At 38.5% G+C, this 24,242-nt stretch overlaps 3 protein-coding genes across 3 annotated transcripts in view; 1 reads left to right on the top strand and 2 right to left on the bottom strand.

Moving 5' to 3' along the window:
• The first annotated feature begins 4,563 nt into the window (after positions 1 to 4,563).
• LOC106095052 (gustatory receptor for sugar taste 64b-like) lies at positions 4,564 to 5,538 on the top strand. The gene is made up of 4 exons (XM_013262292.2): positions 4,564 to 4,715; positions 4,856 to 5,021; positions 5,174 to 5,263; positions 5,401 to 5,538. The coding sequence occupies exons 1-4, from the start codon at positions 4,564 to 4,566 to the stop codon at positions 5,536 to 5,538; spliced, it is 546 nt and encodes a 181-aa protein (XP_013117746.2).
• Positions 5,539 to 7,415: 1,877 nt separating this feature from the next.
• LOC106095056 (gustatory receptor for sugar taste 64c-like) overlaps positions 7,416 to 24,242 on the bottom strand; it is a 17,102-nt gene continuing 275 nt past the window's right edge. The window contains exons 3-10 of the mRNA XM_013262295.2: positions 12,471 to 12,665; positions 12,183 to 12,383; positions 11,927 to 12,087; positions 11,656 to 11,778; positions 11,442 to 11,596; positions 8,767 to 8,929; positions 7,920 to 8,009; positions 7,416 to 7,715 (exon numbers count right to left, since the gene is read on the bottom strand). Of these exons, the coding sequence (XP_013117749.2) occupies positions 7,620 to 7,715; positions 7,920 to 8,009; positions 8,767 to 8,929; positions 11,442 to 11,596; positions 11,656 to 11,778; positions 11,927 to 12,087; positions 12,183 to 12,383; positions 12,471 to 12,665 (1,184 nt within the window). The 3' untranslated portion in view covers positions 7,416 to 7,619. The remainder of the gene's footprint in view (positions 7,716 to 7,919; positions 8,010 to 8,766; positions 8,930 to 11,441; positions 11,597 to 11,655; positions 11,779 to 11,926; positions 12,088 to 12,182; positions 12,384 to 12,470; positions 12,666 to 24,242) is intronic.
• Positions 16,476 to 17,871, bottom strand: LOC106095054 (uncharacterized). Its single transcript, XM_013262294.2, has 2 exons — positions 17,760 to 17,871; positions 16,476 to 17,703 (listed from the first exon to the last, which is right to left on the bottom strand). Exons 1-2 carry the CDS (start codon positions 17,803 to 17,805, stop codon positions 16,652 to 16,654), a joined length of 1,098 nt encoding a protein of 365 aa, XP_013117748.1. The 5' UTR covers positions 17,806 to 17,871; the 3' UTR covers positions 16,476 to 16,651.

The following is a 24,242-nucleotide window of genomic DNA, read 5'->3' as shown; positions in this document are numbered from 1 at the left end:
ATATACCCCCATCCTTCGGTGGTGGGTATAAAAATAAATACATTATATCCAAATACTGCCGGTTTATACCGGGACACCACTTCGTCATCCTATCAACAGGCGCAAATACATCCTAGAGATTCCAATGCACTGTGCCCAATGGTAATGAGGATTCCCAAAATGCACAAAAGCGCTCCTAGCAATCAACAGATCAATCCACAAACCTATCTAATATTGCAGCACCAACAACTATACCTGTCTGCCTCTACCAACACAACACCAACACCTCAGAGTCCCTGAATACGCATCAGCAGACCCAACAGCGCATTGGGGCCATTACCCCCCTTCTCAAACCTCTGAAACTCCGGACCGAATTCCCTAATGCAGGCCGTTGCCGACAGAAGGTCCCTTTCGACATACGCCCGACTAGAATCGGCAATGGTCGTACCACGTCTACGCACATCCTATAAAACAAGACGCAAGCCCCAAGGGGCCCACGCGCCAGATAATCGAATGCCAAAGAACCCACAGAAGGGTCCACCCGAGAAGCGGGGTCAGTCTCTGCGAACACAACACCAACACCTCAGAGTCCCTGAATACCCATCAGCAGACCCAACAGCTCACAGGGGTCATTACCCTCTTTCTTAAACCTCTAGTACTCTGGAACGAATTCCCTAATGCAGGCCATTGCCGACAGAAAGTCCTTTTCGACATACTCCCGACAAGAATCGGCAACGGTGCTACCACGTCTACGCACATCCTCTGCAACAGGACGCAAGCCCCACGGGGCCCACGCACCAGATAATCGCAAGCCAAAGAACCCACAGAACGGTTCACCCGAGAAGCGGGGCCAGTCTGTGGAGATAGAAAGTGCCACCGAGCAGCTCAAATTATTCAAACGGGTAGATCGACCCCTGGATTTGTCATAAGCCTCTTGCCTTCTCTCAGCAACCCTCGCCATCTAAGCCAAGCGCATAGGATAGGAGCGAGAAATTGCCGTATGGCAACATAACAATTTGCATACCGAAGCTGGTTTTCCCAAGCATCGGCAGACTCATCCTGTTCCCCGACAGCCTCCTTCTTCGAAGGCAGTTGACACTTACCAGGCCCATGTGAACCAGCACATTTAATCTTCGCCTCCACATGTGAAAAACGCAGCAATTGAAGGACTGCGTTACTTTACGCCCCTTACCCTTTCGAAACTTCATTCTACAGTGAAGCATAAGATCAACCCTATACAAGTTCTCGGTATCGGTACCCTACCCAATAGAACCACAAACTTATCGGGCGAAATATTTGTCGCATCATGAAACACGACCTTGAAATCAAGCGAAGTGAAAAACTCCTAAACCTCCTCTTACGAAAACACACTAGAAAGTCCAATTACCAGGACAGAGTAGGAAAGCAGTTTCCTAGGAGTGTGAGTAAGAATTTCATACCCACGCACTTAATTCATGCAAAAATTCTCTAGACCTCTCAGTCTGATTGAAATCGAGAACTAACCAGGCGACCGGATGACGAAGTCTTCCTCTTCAAATGGCGCAGAAGCAACGTCGTCGCCTACCTAGCGCAAACATTGTACAGAGTAATTGCAGGAGGAAGTCTCCTGGAGTTACTCTTGGCATCAGTTGTGGCATCAGCAATCTGTGGAACCCTCGTAGTGGCTTCTACGTTATCAGGTGGTGTCTCTCTGGTCTTTTCACATGATGTCCCCGCAGATGTCTTTAAAGATGATGACTTCACAGATGATGCCCCTGCAGATGTCGCTAGTGTCGCTGCTGTAGTTGACACACCAGCAGCCGTGGATGCTCTTGACGGCAAGTTATCTCTTTCTCCATTGCCTTCTTCGGCTAAGGCAAGTACATCTTTTGCATCCATAGCCATACCTGGGTCTTCGACTACCCAGTCAGCATTATCGTTATTTTTGGCACATTATGGTCAGACAGTCTAAAACAGATCTCTATCCCTGGGTTCTCAATGTAGACCCCCAGGCCTACTCTGTCCTCTGGCTTTGATCCATCTGTGTAGCATGATCTTTCAGACTGAAGCCTGGTATTGCCATATGGAAGATCATGCTACATAGATCGTTCCAAGCTAGAGGACAGATTGGGCCTGGGGTCTCCATTAAGAGCTGCAGGGGGAAATTCAGGCGATCACGGAATGCGTGATGTGGTGTGTTGTTAGCGCAGGGACATCGATTGTTAACATCTTTACGAACAGTTAACTGGCCATCAAGACAATAACAATCAGGACGGTAAGGTCATGAATAGTCTTAAAGCTTAAGAAGGAGTTAACGCCTTCTCGGAGGATGGAACGGTCCACTTCGTTTGGTTGTCGCGTCACAGCGGAGCAAGGGGGAATGAAAAAGCAGATGATTTGGCAGTGAAGGCCAGAGGACTGCCGTCAATAAACTTGGTTAACCCGAGGCCTCTTGGGTCGACGCAGACCGAGTTAAGGACGTGGGCTACTAATGTGGAACAGCGAAACGGTCAGTAGGACGACGAAAATTCTATGGGGGAATTCTGAGTGTGAGAAGACGAGGCCATTACTGAAAGGAAGTAAGGAGGAGGTCAGTATAGCTTTCGGTATCATAACAGTCCACATAGGACAATGAGCTCACTAACGCAAAATCGGTGCGTTAGGTGATAGCAAATGTAGGGCATATGAGGAAGATGAGGAGACGTTGGAGCTTTTCTCATGTCATTGGCCGGCTTTCGCGGTTAAATGACGTCGGTATTTAGGCAGGGACACAATACCAGATATGAACCAGCATAGGGACGTGGTATGGAAAACAATTAGGGATTCTGTAAGTAGCACGAAATTCCTGACATAGATTTTCATTTTCGAGGTTACTTTTTAGTATTTAGAGCGCACAACAAGTCGATTATTGGCTGAGGTGTATGTGCATAGTGGCATGGGGCGGATTAATATCCGCACCCTTTTTTATACCCAACATTTGTCATTTTTTCATTCCGTTTGCAACACATCGAAATATCCATTTCCGACCCTATAAAGAATATATATTCTTGATCAGCATAAAAATCTAAGACGATCTAGACATGTCCGTCCGTCTGTCCGCCTGTCTGTTGAAGTCACGCTACAGTTTTCAAAAATAGAGATATTGAGCTGAAATTTTGCACATATTCTTTTTTTGTCCATAAGCAGGTTAAGTTCGAAGATAGGCTATATCGGACTATATCTTGATATAGCCCCCATATAGACCGATCCACCGATTTAGGGTCTTAGGCCCATAAAAGCCACATTTATTATCCGATTTTGCTGAAATTTGGGACAGTGAGTTGTGTTAGGCCCTTCGACATCCTTCGTCAATTTGGCTCAGATCGTCCCAGATTTGGATATACCTGCCATATATAACGATCCTCCGATTTAGGGTCTTAGGCCCATAAAAGCCACACTTATTATCCGATTTTGTTGAAATTAAGGAGAGTGAGTTGTGTTAGGACCTTCGACACTCTTCGTTAATTTGGCCCAGATCGGTCCAGATTTGGATATAGCTGCCATACAGACCGATCCTCCGATTTAGGGTTTTAGGCCCATAAAAGCCACATTTATTATCCGATTTTGCTGAAATTTAGGACAGTGAGTCGTCTTTGGCCCTTAGACATCCTTCTTCAATTTGGTCCAGATCGGTCCAGATTTGGATATAGCTGCCATATAGACCGATCTCTCGGTTTTACGTTTTGGGGCCATAAAAGGGGCATTTATTGCCCGATTTCGCCGAAATTTGGAACAGTGTGTTGTGTTATGCTCTTCGACATTTTTTTGCAACTTGACCCAAACCGATCCAGATTTGGATATAGCTGCCATGTAGACCAATATCTCGATTTAAAGTCTTGGCACCATAAAGGCGCAATTATAATCCGATTTCACTGAAATTGGACACAGTCACTAATGTCAGGCTTTTCGAAATCCGTGTTGTATATGGTCCAGATCGATGTGTTTTTTGATATAGCTACCAAAAAGGACCAATATTTGGTTATACACAATTGAAAAATTACTTGTAACATATTTCGATATAACTGCTATGGGACTTAGGGTATGCAGTTTTCACTGGATTTTGATGAAAGGTGGTTCACATATATACCCGAGGTGGTGGGTATCCAAAGTTTTATTTGTTGTTTTATTTCACGTCATTTTACTTTGTTTTATTTTATATTGTTTTATTTCATTTTATTTTATTTTATTTTATTTTATTTTATTTTATTTTATTTTATTTTATTTTATTTTATTTTATTTTATTTTATTTTATTTTATTTTATTTTATTTTATTTTATTTTATTTTATTTCATTTTATTTTATTTTATTTTATTTTATTTTATTTTATTTTATTTTATTTTATTTTATTTTATTTTATTTTATTTTATTTTATTTTATTTTATTTTATTTTATTTTATTTCATTTTATTTTATTTTATTTTATTTTATTTTATTATATTTTATTTTATTTTATTTTATTTTATTTTATTTTATTTTATTTTATTATATTTTATTTTATTTTATTGTATTTCAGTTTTATTTTATTTATTTTCTTGTTAAATTTTGCCCCTACCCTACTTTCCAGCCAATGCCTTCAATATTTTGGCGTGAGGTGCGCGAACATTATCTGGTGCTGAAGAAGCTTTTGCGTCTTCTCAATAACGAAATGTCAGCCTTAATTCTAATTTCGTGTGCCAACAACATGTACTTCATATGCTGTCAGCTATTTAGCAGTTTTACGTAAGTCAATTTAACCTCCTACTCGGTTTGGTGAAGCACCTCGTAACCTCAAGCCACCATTACCTTATAGCAGACTTAAGTATCAAAATCAATATGAAGAATTCCTTCTTCCCTTCCGTGGGGATTCTTTGTAATTTTAGGAACATTGGTGTCGATTGGGTGGCCGAACTGGCCTTTTGGTTTTCCTTGGTGTACAACATATTTCGCACAATTCTTACATTATCCCTGGCAGCTCTGGTCGATGAGTACACAAAGAAGATTATAGCCTGCTTGCGTGATGTGCCGTCAAGATCCTGGTGTATTGAGGTTTGTTTGTGCTTTTTCTGGATGGAGAAGGGCGATGTTTGTCTGGTGGCCAAATTCAATATTTATTAAATGTTGCCTTAATTTTATTTGGCTGCTATTGGATTTGTCTTCTACTGTCTGGTTTTTGGGGCCTCTTCCATGTCGTCTTAAAGACGCAACGTTTTAGCGAGCAATTGGCAGTGGATGTTACAGCTTTTAGTGCTGCGGGATTCTTCTCGCTGACGCGCAAACTTATCTTGGCGGTAAGTAAGGGGAAATTTCTTGTGTGACGCATTTCTTTGGCTAATGATAATATTTCGTTCAATTTTTATTTATCGGCCTAAAATGTAATGATGTTGCTTTTGCGGTGTACCAAAATCGGCAATTTTACAAAAACAAGATGGCCAGTACTGTTGTCACCTATGAATTGATGGTCAGCAGCGTTATTAATGAAGTTGCCATAAAGCAGGTTACAAGTTATTGCAAACACTACGAGCGTTTCGAGGAGATTGGAGAGAATGTTCAACAAATATCCTAAAATGAGGTTTGTTTAAATTTGAAAAGTAGATTATGAATAGATAGTTGTTATAAATGATGTAGAAAAAAATAATAAATTAGAAGAACAAGAAACATAAAACCAGAATTCTGCTAGAAAAATTTGAGATTCAATATCGGGGGGGAAACGTCATTTCCCCAAAGCAATATCTGGCACGATGAAGACAATACGGGTACCCAATGAAAGTTAACATAACATAACATAACATAACATAACATAACATAACATAACATAACATAACATAACATAACATAACATAACATAACATAACATAACATAACATAACATAACATAACATAACATAACATAACATAACATAACATAACATAACATAACATAACATAACATAACATAACATAACATAACATAACATAACATAACATAACATAACATAACATAACATAACATAACATAACATAACATAACATAACATAACATAACATAACATAACATAACATAACATAACATAACATAACATAACATAACATAACATAACATAACATAACATAACATAACATAACATAACATAACATAACATAACATAACATAACATAACATAACATAACATAACATAACATAACATAACATAACATAACATAACATAACATAACATAACATAACATAACATAACATAACATAACATAACATAACATAACATAACATAACATAACATAACATAACATAACATAACATAACATAACATAACATAACATAACATAACATAACATAACATAACATAACATAACATAACATAACATAACATAACATAACATAACATAACATAACATAACATAACATAACATAACATAACATAACATAACATAACATAACATAACATAACATAACATAACATAACATAACATAACATAACATAACATAACATAACATAACATAACATAACATAACATAACATAACATAACATAACATAACATAACATAACATAACATAACATAACATAACATAACATAACATAACATAACATAACATAACATAACATAACATAACATAACATAACATAACATAACATAACATAACATAACATAACATAACATAACATAACATAACATAACATAACATAACATAACATAACATAACATAACATAACATAACATAACATAACATAACATAACATAACATAACATAACATAACATAACATAACATAACATAACATAACATAACATAACATAACATAACATAACATAACATAACATAACATAACATAACATAACATAACATAACATAACATAACATAATAATTTACAAACCGTTTCAGACCATAGGAGACGTCGTTGGAACAAACTTCCACCCAATCGGATTGAAGTGGTCCTTTTATTGGATGAAATAGCACAATCGTGAGATTGGTTTATATGGCAGCTATATCAAGTTATAAACCAATTTGGACCATACTTACCACAGTTGTTGGAAGTCATAACAAAACATCTCATACAAAATTTCAGCCAAATCGGATAAAAAATGCGACATCTAAAGGGTGAAGAAGTCAAGATACAAGATCGGTTTATATGGCAGCTATATCAAAACATGTTCCGATTTGGCCCGTTTACAATCCCAGCTAACCTACACTAATGCCTACAAATTTCAAGCGCTAGCTTTATTCCTTCGAAAGTAAGGGTGCTTTCCACAAACGGACAGACGGACGGACATGGATAAATCGACTAAGAATGTCAACCGTCCCCATCCTATGGTGGAGGGTATAATAAAATTAAATGTTTGTTTTTTCCTCCTCTCCCCGAAACTCATAAATTCATTGACAAACAAATCACTCTGAATAAAACACAAATTAAACCTTTATCTGTCTTATACACTCCATTTCCTTAAAAGTAGCATACAATTTAAAAATAATTTTTCAAATTGATTTTGTTGTTGTTAATGTTTATTGTCACATAAAAAGCCACACTTAAAACACTCGACAATATCGTAAAGGCAAAACATAAAGTCATAAAATGGTATTTTTGTAAGGCCATCATAAAAGAAACACACATACACATACATTCTTAGTCGATTTATACAAGGATATTTTTAAAGTCCTTAGCTCTTGGGCCTTCAAGCCTTTTTCTGGCTGCATAGTGGCGTGTGAACATCATTACCGTCGACCTGATCGAGTAGTACAAGCTCATAAATTACCAAAGTGCCCAGCATCTGCAAAACCAAACGAAAGCAAAAAGAAGAAAATACAAAAATTGCTTAAAAATAAATATAAATAAATTGTTAAAGTGCCAAAGACCACAATGATATGTCCATCAAATTACAGCCCATTGGGAGGTATAATGAGATTCTGAATGTCGATATCTTAGCTGTGGTTCGTTTTTTTTTTGCGTGTGATTGCCTGACATTTGAACTTACCGCCAACATGAGACGTCTGGTCAGGAAGAAGAATCCTTTTCCACTCAATGCAATCAAATCAGAGACAATGACTTCGTTAAGTCTTTTAAGCTGAAGGTTGAGTTCATAGGAGGTAGCCAGTGGGTGACATGGAGGAGGGAAAAGACAATGAAGATTGTTCTGCTCTTCAGGTCAAGTGGCAAAGATGTCTTTGTCTAAAGTGGCTTGGAATGGATGGCGTTTGAATAAGGGAAACCTTAGTTGGGACACTTGGAAAAATGTTGAACCTTACTAAGAGATAACACCAAATAAGCCAATTATCGACTTTTTGGAGCTGAAGAGTCTTAATTTTTGTTCGATGTGAAGTTTAGCTATGACATGACACACTCACGCCCTATACAAACTGGATTGCCGCATAAATGTATATGGTGGAGAATAAAAATATTTCTCTCAGTGTAACGAGATGGCATTTCTCACAGAGACATGGACATCAATCAAACAGCTGAGTAGTAGTGAAGGTGTCTATACAGAACAAGTATCATTCTTTATCTTCGATTTTGTCCCAAATAGAATGAAATAAATACAATTTTTTGTTGCTTAGATCCTTTTGTAAACATGATTTTCGAAAGTTTAAATTGCTTCCAATTCAATGTTTTCCTCCTATTTCCTTTGGGGAATCCCTACATCTTGTTATGGGGGAAATACAATAAAATGTGTGCGTAGGTGTTTGTGTGTGTGTTTAGGTGTTCAATGAATATGAATTCGATCCAATGCCACATCCTCCAAAAATCGAAGCCTTAGGCAAAGATTCTTTTCCACTTGAGTGAAGGATTTTTATTGACTCTGCATTTTCATGCGGTTAACTTACCTCCAAACACCATTTGGACGTGGGAATTTCATAGATTGTGCTTAGAATTCCATTGGCCGTGTGATTTATGTTTGCAGCAGACCACATCATATAAAATGTACGACAGGCCACAAATACAAGAGAGAACCAAAAATAGATTTCACTCATGAAATTATCTCGATAGCTGAAATAAAGAAAGAAAAAATGAAACAAATTGAAATGGATTTAACAAATTTTTAAAAAATGTTAATTTTATTAAAAATTTTTAAGCTTACAAATTTTGTTGCCCGACTTTATTTGCTAAAAATTAAACAATTTTGTAAAATACTCTCTAAGACCGGGCCGAATCCTGGGTACCCACCACCATGGATTCTGCTAAAATATGGGAGCTATATCTAGTTTTAGACCGAATTGAACACACTTGTTGAAAGTCGTAACATAACACTATATGCAAAATTTCATCTAAATCGGATGAAAATAGCGCCTTCCAGGGGCTCAAGAAGTCAAATCGGGAGATCGGCTTATATGGGAGCTATATCAGGTTCTTGACCGATTTGGACCGTACTTGGCACAGTTGTTGAAAGTCATAACAAAATACCATGTGCAAAATTTCAGCCAAATCGGACAAAAATTGTGGCTTCCAGGTGCTCAGGAAGTCAAATCGGGAGATCGGTTTATATGGGAGCTATATGAGGTTATATACCGATTGAGACCATACTTGTCTCCCTTGATAAGAGTCATAACGGAAGACTATGTGCAAAATTGCAGCCAAATCGGACAAAAATTGCGGCTTCCAGGGGCTCAGGAAGTCACATCGGGAGATCAGTTTATATGCGAGCTATATCAGGTTCTCGACCTATTTAAACCGTCCTTAACACAGTTGTTGGAAGTCATAACAGAACACTATGTGCAAAATTTCAGCCAAATCGGAGAAAAATCGTGGCTTTCAGGGACTCAAGAAGTCAAATCGGGAGATCGGTTTATATAGGAGCTATATCAGGTTCTTGACCGATATGGACCGTTCTTTACACAGTTGTTGGAAGTCATAACAGAACACTATGTGCAAAAATTCAGCCAAATCGGATGAAAATTGCGGCTTTCAGGGGCTCAAGAAGTTTTGCGGCTTTCAGGGGCCATATTAACCGATCTTGGATCTTGACTTCTTGAGCGTCTAGAGGGCGCTATTCTTGTCCGATTTGGCTGAGATTTTGCACTACGTGTTTCGATATGACTTCCAACAACTGTGCTGAGTATGGTTTAAATCGGTCTATAACCTGATATAGCTGCCATATTAACCGATCTTGGATCTTGACTTCTTGAGCGTCTAGAGGGCGCTATTCTTGTCCGATTTGGCTGCATGAGGTGTTTTGTTATGACTTTCAACAACTGTGCCAAGTATGGATCAAATCGGTTTATAACCTGATATAGCTGCCATATAAACCGATCTTGGGTCTTGACTTCATGAGCCTCTAGAGAGCGCAATTCTTATCCGATTGGAATGAAATATTGTACGACGTGTTTTGTTATTATATCAAACAACTGTGCTAAGTATGGTTCAAATCGGTTTGTAACCTGATATAGCTGCCATATAAACCGATCTGGGGTCTTGACTTCTTGAGCCTCTAGAGCGCTCAATTCTTATCCGATTAGAATGAAGTTTTGCTCGACGTGTTTTGTTATGATTTCCAACAACTGTACTAAGTATGGTTCAAATCGGTTCATAACCTGATATAGCTGCCATATAAACCGATCTTGGGTCTTGACTTCTTGTGCTTCTAGAGGACGTAATTCCTATCCGATTTGGCTGAAATTTTGCATGATGTATTTTATTCATACTTTAAACAACTGTGTCAAATAAGGTTCAAATCGGTTCATAACCTGATATAGCTGCCATACAAACCGATCCGGGATCTTGACTTCTTGAACCTCTAGAGTGCGCAATTCTTATCCGATTTGGCTAAAATTTTGCATGACGTATTTTATTCATACTTTCAACAACAGTGTCAAATAAGGTTCAAATCGGTTCATAACGTGATATAGCTGCCATAGAAACCGATCTTGGGTCTTGACTTCTTGAGCCTCTAGAGGTCGCAATTATTATCCGATTTGCCTGAAATTTTGTACGATGAATCCTCTCACGACCATTAACATACGTGGTTATTATGGTCTGAATTGGTCTATAGCCTGATATAGCTCCCATATAAACCTATCGTCCGATTTTGCTTCTTGAGCCCCTACAAGGCGCAATTCTTATTCGAATTGGCTGACATTTTACACAGGTCTCCAACATATAATTTAATTGTGGTCCAAACCGGACCATATCTTGATATCGCTCTAATAGCAGAGCAAATCTTTTCTTATATCCTTTTTTGCCTAAGAAGAGATACCGGGAAAAGATCTCGACAAATGCGATCCATGGTGGAGGGTATATAAGATTCGGCTCGGTCGACCTTAGCACGCTTTACTTGTCTTTGAGCTTGAATTGGACTGCACTCATTGATATGTGAGAAGTTTGCCCCATGTTCCTTAGTGGAATGTTCATGGCCAAAATTTGAATTTGGACTTTTTAGCCCACGGTATCCCTTCGCTATATGTTCAATATCGGAAAATATAGGAGTAAACTTTTTCATGAGATGAGTATCTAAAGTATGTCCCTGCCAAACTTGCTTGTTTATTCACTTTTTTCTTGGACTTACAGGAAAGCATGAAATGTCTGCACTGCCAGAAAGTATAAACTTTGGGCACACGACAGCAGCACCAATGATGATAAGGCTCTATCGAACTTCCATAGTAAATCGGTAAGGCTTAGAAAGTCTTGGCGAACATTTAACCAGAAATCGGTAGACATGTGCTGCGAAGAATATTTGGAATTTGTAACAAAAAAACTAAAAAAAAAAATTGAAAACAAACCTCTTTTTGATGACACTGAATGTGCCATTTAAATTGGTTAAAGCGCATTGCCAGGACCTGTGACACAAGTATTAGGAAAATATCCACGAAATTCCAAACAAAAGTCATGGAGATGGTAATCCACTGGAAAATTTAAAAAACAATTTGGAGAAAAAAAATATGGATAAAAAAAATATTTTCATCCTATGATGATGGCTTTCAAATATCTCAAAATTAGATTCAAACTCAATTTGCTTCAAATAAAAGATTTTATTGCGGTATGACTTCTTACCTGCAACAATGGTACGAGCCACACATTATACTCAATTAGTGAAAAGAATTGCAAACGCTCACGTGTGTAATAGTTTCTCCAGAAATCCACGGTCAAATTGCATTGCAGGATTTGCAGGTGATTGCTGTAAAGTGAACTGCTCACATAACACAAATGCTCCACTAACTCCACGGCAATGTGCGGAAAAAAGAATTGGCAAGCATTTCAGAATAAACTATGCTCTCATTTGAAGGTACCTGCTTATAGCTATACTTACATATGGCACCCATCAGGAAGATGGATCCCGTCAGACGAACGCGCCTACTTAACATCTGAGATTCAGGACACGCACCATAAGGAACCCCAAGAAAAATCACTTCAAGTTGGCGCGTGGTCTTAATTAAATTTGGCCACTTGCGTGACAGGTCCAAGAAGAGCATGAAGGCCAACACACATTCTATGCTAAAGCTGAGTGGTCCTGTTTAATGGAGGCACATAATGCCAGAGAAATTCAAAGATTAGAAATTTGTGTAGCGTTTATTTATTCTGAATGGATTAACTGCACCAGTTGTTGTTAATTTTATGCCATGTTCAATGACTACTTTGAGCGACAGAAACAGGTCGATGGAGGCAAAAATGCATAGGGCAATTGTGGCCAACATTGCCAGGCTAAGCCATTGAAAACAAACCAGGGCTACATCAGAGTTAGGCCATACACCCATTACGGGCATGACGCCAAGGCAACGTGATGCGACAAGGACTAGAATTATGAGAATATGTTTTTATTAAATAGAGGCTCAGAGAATAAGGAAATATAACATAAAATAAAATAAAATAAAATAAAATAAAATAAAATAAAATAAAATAAAATAAAATAAAATAAAATAAAATAAAATAAAATAAAATAAAATAAAATAAAATAAAATAAAATAAAATAAAATAAAATAAAATAAAATAAAATAAAATAAAATAAAATAAAATAAAATAAAATAAAATAAAATAAAATAAAATAAAATAAAATAAAATAAAATAAAATAAAATAAAATAAAATAAAATAAAATAAAATAAAATAAAATAAAATAAAATAAAATAAAATAAAATAAAATAAAATAAAATAAAATAAAATAAAATAAAATAAAATAAAATAAAATAAAATAAAATAAAATAAAATAAAATAAAATAAAATAAAATAAAATAAAATAAAATAAAATAAAATAAAATAAAATAAAATAAAATAAAATAAAATAAAATAAAATAAAATTATACAAGTAAAAAAACGTTAAGTTCGGCCGGGCCGAATTTTGGATACCCACTACCTCGGGTATATATCTAAACTACCATTCATCAAAATCTGGTGAAAATTGCAGAACTTATGTCACATAGCAGTCATATCGAAATGTATTCCGATTTGGACCAAATACTAATAAGTACAAGTCAATATTGATCTTTTTAGTAGCTAATCTAAAAATAAACCAATTTGATCCATATACGACAACGATGTCGAAAAGCCTTATAAAAGTCCCTGTGTCAAATTTCAGTGAAATCGGATTATAAATGCGCCTTTTATTGGGCCAAGACTTTAAATCTAGATATCGGTCTATATGGCAGCTATATCCAAATCTGGAACGATTTGGGCCAAATTGCAGAAAAATGTCGAAGGGACTAACACAACTCACTTTAACAAATTTCAGCGAAAGCGGACAATAAATGCGCCTTTTAAAGCCCCAAAACCTTAAATCGAGAGATCGGTCTATATGGCAACTATATCCAAATCTGAACCGATCTAGACCAAATTACAGAAATATGTCGAGGGGCCTAACACAACTCACTGTCCTAAATTTTGGCGACATCGGACAATAAATGCGCCTTTTAAAGCCCCAAAACCTTAAATCGAGAGATCGGTCTATATGGCAGCTATATCGAAATCTGAGCCGATCTAGACCAAATTACAGAAATATGTCGAGGGGCCTAACACAACTCACTGTCCTAAATTTTGGCGACATCGGACAATAAATGTGACTTTTATTGACCCAAAACCTTAAATCGAGAGATTGGTCTATATGGCAGCTATAGCCAAATCTGGACCGATCTGAGCCAAATTGAAGAGGGATATTGAGGGGTCTAACAAAACTCATTGTCCTAAATTTTGGCGAAATCGTTCAATAAATGCGCCTTTTATGGGCCCAAAACCTTAAAACGAGAGATCGGTCTATATGGCAGCTATATCCAAATCTGGACCGATCTGGGCCAAATTAAAGAAGGTTGTCGAGTGACCTAACACATCTCACTGCCCCAAATTTCAGCAATATTGGGCAATAAATGTGGCTTTTATGGGCCTTAGACCCTAAATCGGCGGATCGGTCTTTATGGCAGCTATATCCAAATCTGAACCGATCTAGACCAAATTACAGAAATATGTCGAAGAGCCTAACGCAACTCGCTGTCCCAAATTTCGGCGAACGCGGATAATAAATGCGCCTTTTATGGGCCCACAACCTTATGTCGAGAGATCGGTCTATATGACAGCTATATTCAAATCTGGACCGATCTCAGCCAAATTAAAAAATTAATTTTGAAGGGTCTAATACATTTCACGGTCCGAAATTTCGGCGACATCGGACAATAAATGTGCCTTTATGGCCCCGACACCTTAATCGGATAATAAATCGGATTTTATAATCCCAAAAGTTTAAATCGAGAGATTGGTCTATATCGCAGCTATATCCATGTCTGGACCTATCTGAGCCAAATTGAAGAAGGATGTGGAAGGACTTAAGAAAACTCACTTTTGGCGAAATCGGACAAGAAATGCGCCTTTTATGGGCCCAAGACCTCAAATCGAGTGGATCGGTCTATATGGCAGCTATATCCAAATCTTGACCGATCTGGGGCAAATTGAACAAGTAAGAGCGTGCTAAGTACGGCCGGGCCAAATCTTATATACCAGATTGTGAACTGATTTGATTTAAACTTAACACAGTTGTTGGAAGTTATACCAAAACACCACTTGCAAAATTTCAGTCAAATCGGATAAAAATTGAGCCCTCTAGAGGCTCAAGAAGTCAAGACCCAAGATCGGTTTATATGGCAGCTATATCAGGTTATGGACCGATTTGAATCGTACTTGGCACAGTTGTTGGAAGTGGTACTGAAACACCACTTGCAAAATTTCAGTCAAATCAGATAAAAATTGCGCCCTCTAGAGGCTTAAGAAGTCAAGACCCAAGATCGGTTTATATGGCAGCTATATCAAAACATGGACCGATTTAAACCATACTTAGCGCAGATATTAAAAGTGATACTGAAACACCACTTGCAAAATTTCAGTCAAATCGGATAATAATTGCGCCCTCTAGAGGCTCAAGAAGTCAAGACCCAAGATCGGTTTATATGGCAGCTGTATCAAAATATAAGCCGATTTGGACCATACTTAGCGCAGTTATTGGAAGTGATTCCAAAACAGTACGTGCAAATTTTCAGCCAAATCGGATAGAAATTGCTCGCTCTAGAGACTCAAGAAGTCAAGACCCAATATCGGTTTATATGGCAGCTATATTAGGTTATGGACTGATTTGAATCGTACTTGGCACAGTTGTTGAAAGTGATAACAAAACGGTTTATATGGCAGCTGTATCAAAATATAAACCGATTTGGACCATACTTGACGCAGTTATTGGAAGTGATAACAAAACACCATTTGCAGAATTTCAGTCAAATCGGATAAAAATTGCCCCCTCTAGAGGCTGAAGAAGTCTAGACCCAAGATCGGTTTATATGGCAGTTATATCAAAACGTGGACCGATTTGGCCCATTTACAATCCCAACCGACCTATACTAAAAAAAAGTAATTGTGCAAAATTTCAATCGGCTAGCTTAACTTCTTCGAAAGTTAGCGTGCTTTCGACAGACAGACGGACGGACAGATGGACATGTCTAGATCGACTTAAAATGATGATCAAGAATGTCTATACTTTATGGAGTCTCAGACGCATATTTCGAGGTGTTACAAACAGAATGACGAAATTAGTATACCCCCATCCTATGGTGGAGGGTATAAGAAGGATGTTGACTGGCCTAACACAACTCATTGTCCCAAATTTCAGCAAAATCGGATAATAAATGTGGCTTTTATGGGCCTTAGACCCTAAATCGGGGGATCGGTCTATGTGGGGGCTATATCAAGGTGTAGACCGATACCATGTTGTGCTATTGACGCATCATATGGTATTGCAAATTTTGGCCCATGAACATTTTACCAAGGAACTGGGACAAACTTCTCACATATCAATGAGTGCAGTCCGATTCAAGTTTTAAGCTCAATGGAAGGGGACCCCCTTTTTATAGCCGAGTCCGAACGGTGTGCCGCAGAGCGACAACTCTTGGGAGAGAAGTTTTTGCATGGCATAGTACCTCACAAATGTTGCCAGCATTAGGAGGGGAAAACCACAGCTGAAAATTTTTTCTGTTGGTCTCATCAGGATTTGAATAAAGGCATCTAGCGTCATAGGCGGACATGCTAACCTCAGCGCTACGTTGGCCGCTGTTGGTGAGATTTGAAATTACTGAATACTTAACCACAAGCGTTAGGTTTTATTCAAATCGCTTACAAATAAACTTCAATACATGGAACATTTATTTACATACTGTGTATGACGTCATCAGTTTACATTGATATTTCTGTAGTTTCTTTTTTTTTTGACTCCACAGTCTGAACATTCTAATAGTCCCAAACAATGGACATTTTTTTTAGCACAAGGCAGCTTGTTGTCCCACTTTTTGAACTAAATAACGAAGATTACAACAATTGCTGGGCCCACTTCCTAGATCGGGATTGAAAGTCAAGCCAGTAGGACATGGTACTGCCAGGCATGGGCTATTGCTGGCTACCGTATTGGTGTAGGGATTATTGTAGGTAACGAAGGCATGGCAGACGCCATTGTATTTGACCACTTTATAGGTCCATTTTGGTATGGGATTTTTGTTATTAACCATCAAATACATAGGAGTAGATTTTCTAGTTTTCGAATGAGGCAACTCCAGAACTTCAAAACCTCCAGTCACTACCTCGGCATATTGATTATTTTTGGGCAAATTATGTATCCAATTCTCTATGCGCTTCCAATTCCTACGATTGATGGAGCCAAATTGGGGCATGACGTTCACATACTTGAATGTCTCATCCATTTGATCGTAGGTAAGAAAATCCTGAGAATTGGCCAAATGACCACGTTCCATGACGCGATCGCTTAAATTGGCCGACTTAATGTAGTCCTGCCCACTACCGAGCAGACGAACGAAGCTGTTGTAGACGTTGCCAAATTCAAAGGAATCTGCTCGAGCTACAGACACAACACCACCCGTAGCAAATTGGGGACGCTTATATGTGGAGGCAGACAGCCTAAATCCATAGGCCCTGTGTCGCGAGTAGATGGCTTCTTCTGTGTTCTTATTGTAACACACTTGGTAAAGGGATAGCACCCTTTTGCCAGTTGGCAGAGTATAACGAACATCGTACATTGCTCCGCCCTTCTGGAGACATGCTGCCTCATTGGCAATGGCGGTTATGGTAGCCCGCATGCGCCTGGAGCAGGTAATGCTTGGAGGAATGCTCGACACCTTGCCCTTCTTACACTGCAGTTGGATCATTTTAATGCTTTTGCATATCAAAAATATTTTCTGTTGATCCTTCAACATCTCCGTATGCAGAAGTTCGTATTTATTTGCAGGGTTTTTGACGGCATAAATCCATTTCCTATCCATGTTCTTAGCGTTCAGTCGACATTGTTTGCCCCAAACATCTGCAAGGAGATTTTTTGGTGAAACTCTACTCGACCTGTTGAAAAATTTCACATACCCTTGGCAATGATTAGGATAACAATAGCAACAAATTTTGTTAACATTTCAGCAATAGTTCCTCGCAGATAGCTCCGTGTGTAAGCAAAGTGTAATGAAGACTAGCATTAGACCTTTCTATGCAATCCATTTATTTGCGAATTTATTTGTGCGATTTTTATGTGGTCAATAACTGCATGGTCTATTTCAATACTCAGAATTTTTTATGTGTAACACCACGTAGTACTTGGAGTTTTCCATAAATAGTAACTATTGACGCATGTTGGTCATGGTTTTTCAAGTCAAGTCAAATCATCTGCAGTTAAATATAAATAGCTCTCATGCAATGCATAGTGCTAGATGGAAATTTGTGGATATAGACTTTTTAGTACAGAAAATTTCATAGAAAATATCTCCTAGAGGAATATTCATTAAATTTTTATCCCCTCCACCTAAGGATGGTCTTGTCATTCCGTTTGCAACACATCGACATAACCATTTCCGACACTATAAAGTGTATATATTCTTGATCAACGTAAAAATCTTAGACGATTTAGCTATGTCCGTCCATCTGTATGTTGAAATCACGCTTCAGTCTTTAACAAGTAAAAGCGTGCTAAGTTCGGCCGGGCCGAATCTTTTATACCCTCCACCATGGATCGCATTTGTCGAGCTCTTTCCATCGGATCTCTTTTTAGGCAAACAGAGGATAAAAGAAAATTGAATATTGGGAACCATAGTAGAAGAAATTATATAAAATTTCTAGTAAGAATTGCACACTTAAGGGGCTGGCTGAGTAAGTAAAATAAGGAGATCGGTTTATAGGGGAGCTGCATTAGGCTATAAACCGATTCATTCCATAATCGACAATTATGCTAAAGGTCATGGGAGAAGCCGTTGTAGATAATTTCAGACAAATCAGATGATAATTGCGCCCTCTAGTGGCTCAAGAAGTCAAGATCCCAGATCGGTTTATATGGCAGCTATATCAGGTTATGAACTGATTTGAACTATTCTTAACACAGTTGTTGGAAGCCATAACTAAACACCTCATGCAAAATTTCAGCCAAATCGGATAATAATTGCGCCCTCTAGAGGCTCAAGAACTAAAGACTCCAGATCGGTTTATATGGAAGCTATATCAGATTATGTACCGATTTGGATCATACTCAGCACAGTTGTTGAAAGTGATACCGGAACACTATGTGCAAAATTTCAGTCAAACCGGATGACAATTCCGCCCTCTAGTTGCTCAAGAAGTCAAGACCCCAGATCGGTTTATATGGCAGCTATGTTAGGTTATGAACCAATTTGAACTATTCTTAACACAGTTGCTGGAAGTCATAACAAAACACCACATGCAAAATTTCAGCCAAATCGGATAATAATTGCGTCCTCTAGTGGCTCTAGTGGCTCAAGAAGTCAAGACCCAAGATCCGTTAATATGGCACCAAAACACCACATGCAAAATTTCAACCAAATCGGATAATAATTGCGTCCTCACGTGGCTCAAGAAGTCAAGACCCCAGATCGGTTTATATGGCAGCTATATCAGGTTATGTACCGATTTGCGCCATACTTAGCACAGTTGCTGAAAGTCATAACGAAACACCCAGTGCAAAATTACAACAAAATCAGATGAGAATTGCGCCCTCTAGAGGTTCAAGAAGTCAAGACCCCAAATCGGTTTATATGGAAGCTATACCAGACTAAGAACTGATTTGAATCATACTCAGCACAGTTGTTGGAAGTGATACTAAAACATCATGTGCAAAATTTCAGTCAAATCGGATGAGAATTGCGTCCTCTAGTGGCTCAAGAATACAAGACCCCAGATCGGTTTATATGGAAGCTATATCAGGTTATGGACCGATTTGAACTATTCTTAGCACAGATGTTGAGTACCATAACAAAACATCTCATGCTAAATTTCAGCTAAATCGGATGAGAATTGCGCCCTCTAGTGGTTCATGAAGTCAAGATCCAAGATCGGTTTATATGGCAGCTATACCAGATTATGAACCGATTTGAATCAAACTTAGTGCAGTTGTTGGAAGTGATACCAAAACACCACGTGCAAAATTTCAGTCAAGTCGTCACATCTCATGCAAAATTTCAGTCAAATCGGATAATAATTGCGTCCTCTAGTGGCTCAAAAAGTCGAGACCCAAGATCGGTTTATATGGCAGATATATCAGGTTATAGACCGATTTAAACCATACTTCTCACAGTTGTTGGACGTCATATCAAAACACTTAGTGTAAAATTTCAGCCAAATCGGATAATAATTGCGCCCTCTAGAAGCTCAAGAAGTCAAAACCCAAGATCGGTTTATATGGCAGCTATACCAGATTATGAACCGATTTCAATAATACTCAGCACAGTTGTTGAAAGTGATACCAGAACACTACGTGCAAAATTTCAGTCAAATCGGATAATAATTGCGACCTCTAGTGGCTCAAGAAGTCGAGACCCCAGATAGGTTTATATGGCAGCTTTATCAAAACGTGGACCGATATAGCCCATTGACAATCCCAACTGACCTACACTAAAAAGAAGTATATGTGTAAAATTTCAAGCGGCTAGCTTAACTCCTTCGAAAGTTAGCGTGCTTTCGACTGACAGACGGACGGAGGGACGGACGGACAGACGGACGGACATAGATAGTTCGACTTGTCATGTCGATCAAGAATATATATACTTTATGGGGTCTTAGACGAATATTTCGTGGTGCTACAAACAAAATGACGAAATTACAATACCCCCTTCCTATGGTGGAGGGTATAAAAATAGAGATATTGAGCTGAAACTTTGCACAGAATTTTTTTTTTTTTTGTCCATAAACAGGTTAAGTTCAAAGATGGGCTATATGGGACTATATACCTGAAATAGCCCCCATATAGACCGATCAACCGATTTAAGGTCTTAGGCCCATAAAAATCACATTTTCTATCCGATTTTGCTGAATTTTGGGACAGTGAGTTGTGTTAGGCCTTTCGACATCCTTCTTCAATTTGGCCCAGACCGGTCCAGATTTGAATATAGCTGCCATATAGACCGATCCGCCGCTTTGGGGTCTCAGACCCATAAAAGCCTCATTTACTATCCGTTTTTGCTGAATTTTGGGACAGTGAATTGTGTTAGGCCTTTCGACATCCTTCTTCAATTTGGCCCAGACCGGTCCAGATTTGAATATAGCTGCCATATAGACCGATTTCTCGATTTAAGGTTTTGGGCCCATAAAAATCGCATTTATTGTCCAATGTCGCCCAAAATTGGGACAGTGAGTTGTGTTAGGCCCCTCGACATCTCTTTGCAATTTAACTTATATGGGTTTAAATTTGAATATAGCTGCCATATAGACCGATCCGACGATTTAGGGTCTTTGGCCCATAAAAACCACATTTATTATCCGATGTCGCTGAAATTTGGGACAGTGAGTTGTGTTAGGCCCTCCGACATCCTTCTTCAATTTGGCCCAGATCGGCCTAGAGTTGGATATAGCTGCCATATAGACCAATCTCTCGATTTAAGGTTTTGCTCCCATAAAAGGCGCATTTATTGTCCAATGTCGCCTAAAATAGGGACAGGGAGTTAAGCCCATCGACATATGGCAGAGATCGGTCTAGATTTGGATATAGCTGCCATATAGACCGATCTCTCGATTTAAGGTCTTGCTCCCATAAAAGGCGCATTTATAATCCAATTTCGTCGAAATTTGGAACAGTGAGTTGCGTTAGGTCCTTCGACATCCTTCTTCAATTTGGCTTAGATCGGTCTGGATTTGGATATAACTGCCATAGTCTCGGCCCCATAAAAGGCGCATCTATAATTCGACTTCACTGAAATTTGACACAGTGACTTATGTTAGGCTTTTAGACATCCGAGAGAAAATATGGCAGGGTGGATTTACCAGGTCTAATCACAAGAGAACACATGCTACTCGCCTATGCCGACGACATCGACATCATAGGTCGGACACCGGAAGTAGTAACTGCAGCCTTTGAATGACAGTAAATGGAGTTAAGGCGAAATGGATGGTTTCAACTCCCAAAAAGCCTTGTACAACCGAGCAGATAAAGAAAATGGAGAAAGTTGGAAACCACAACTTTGAGACAGTCAGTAACTTTATCTACCTCGGCACCGCCGTAACCGAAACGAATGACACCAGTTTTGAGATTAAGCGAAGAATAATACTGGCAAACAGATGCTACTTTGGACTAAGTAAGCAGTTTAGAAACAAGGCCACCTCTCGACAGACGAAGATCACACTATACAAGATTCGGATACTTGTGTGGGTACTTGTGAAAACAGTACTTGGAGTGTTTGAGAGAAAGATTCTTCGTAAAATATATGGACCAGTTTGCGTTAACGGAGAATAAAGGCGACGTATGAACCACGAGCTGTATGATGACGATAGCATTGTTACACGCATCAAAATACAGCGGGTGCGTTGGCAAGGTCATGTTGTCAGAATGGATGAAGAAGCTCCAGCAAACAAAGTCTTTTGAAGGCAAACAAACAAAAAGCCCGAAGGAAAGATCAAGTGGTGGGAGACACCTCCAAACTTGGTGTCAGAGATTTTAGAATGAGCGCAGAAGATCGAGGCAATTGGAACGCTATTCTACATTAGGCTAGTGGAACAAATATTCTTTCATAGCCAATTAAAGTAAAGTTTACATATGTTCCCGAGGTGGTGGGTATCCAAAGTTCGGCCCGGCCGAACTAAACGTCTTTTTATTGGTTTTATTAAGAGAATATTTCGTAGAATTGTTTTTTTTAAACCCACCATCGAAGGATGGGGGTATATTCATTTTGTCATTCCGTTTGCAACACATCGAAATATCCATTTCCGACCCTATAAAGTATATATATTCTTGATCAGCGTAAAAATCTAAGACGATCTAGACATGTCCGTCCGTCTGTCTGTTGAAATCACCCTACATTCTTTAAAAATAGAGATATTGAGCTGAAATTTTGCACAGATTTTTTTTTTGTCCATAAGCAGGTTAAGTTCGAAGATGAGCTATATCGGACTATATCTTGATATAGCCCCCATATAGACCGATCCGCCGATTTAGGCCCATAAAAGCCACATTTATTATCCGATTTTGCTGAAATTTGGGACAGTGAGTCGTGTTAGGCCTTTCGACATCCTTCGTCAATTTTGCTCAGATCGGTTCAGATTTGGATATAGCTGCCATATAGACCGATCCCCGATTTAGGGTCTAAGGCCCATAAAAGGCACATTTTCTATCCGATTTTGTTGAATTTTGGGACAGTGAGTTGTGTTAGGCCCTTCGACATCTGTCTTCAATTTGGCCCAGATCGGTTCAGATTTGGATATAGCTGCCATATAGACCGATCCTCCGATTTCGGGTCTTAGGCCCACAAAATCCATATTTATTATCGGATTTTGATGATATTCGAGACAGTGAATTGTGTTAGGCCCATCGACATCCATCGTCAATTTGACCCAGATCGGTCCAGATTTGGATATAGCTGCCATATAGAGCGATCCTTCGGTTTAGGGTCTTAAGCCCATAAAAGCCACATTTATTATCCGATTTTGCTGAAGTTTGGGACAGTGAGTTGTCTTAGGCCCTTCGACATCTGTCTTCAATTTGGCCCAGATCGGTTCAGATTTGGATATAGCTGCCATATTGACCAATTTCCTGATTTAAGATTTTGGGCCCATAAAATGCTCATTTATTGTCCGATGTCGCTGAAATTCGGGACAGTGAGTTAAATTAAGCCGCCAGACATACGTTTGCAATATCGCACAGATCGGTCCAGATTTGGATATAGCTGTCATATAGACCGATATCTAGGTTTTAGGTTTTGGGGCCATAAAAGACGCATTTATTGTCTGATGTCGCTGAAATTTGAGACAGTGAGTTTAGTTAGGCTCTTCGACGTCCTTCTTCAATTTTGCTCATATCGGTCTAGATTTGAATATAGCTGCCATATAGGCGATTTAAGGTTTTGGGCCCATAAAAGGGGCATTTATTGTCCGATTTCGCTTAAATTTGGGACAGTGCTATGAGTTAGGCTCTTCGACATTTTTATGCAACTTGGCCCAAATCGGTCCAGATTTGGATATAGCTGCCATGTAGACCGATATCTCGATTTAAAGTCTTGGCCCCATAAAATTCGCATTTATGATCCGATATCACTGAAATTTGACATAGTCTTATGTTAGGCTTTTCGACATCCGTGTCGTATGTGGTTCAGATCGGTTTATTTTTAGATATATCTACTGTACTTATTAGTATTTGGTCCAAATCGGAACATATTTTAATATAACTGATATGGGACATAAGTTATGAATTTTTCACCGAATTTTGGTGAAAGGCGGTTTACCCGAGGTGGTGGGTATCCAAAGTTCGGCCCGCCCGACCTTAATGCCTTTTTACTTGTTTTTTTTTTTTATAAAATTTCTACAACATTCCATTAAAATTTAGTCTTTAGTGAAAATTTCATTTACATATTACACGAAATTTTC

The sequence above is a fragment of the Stomoxys calcitrans genome, chromosome 1 (genome assembly GCF_963082655.1).
Source record: "Stomoxys calcitrans chromosome 1, idStoCalc2.1, whole genome shotgun sequence".
Taxonomy (NCBI): Eukaryota; Metazoa; Arthropoda; class Insecta; order Diptera; family Muscidae; genus Stomoxys; species Stomoxys calcitrans.
This window is presented reverse-complemented; position numbering and strand designations above follow the sequence as displayed.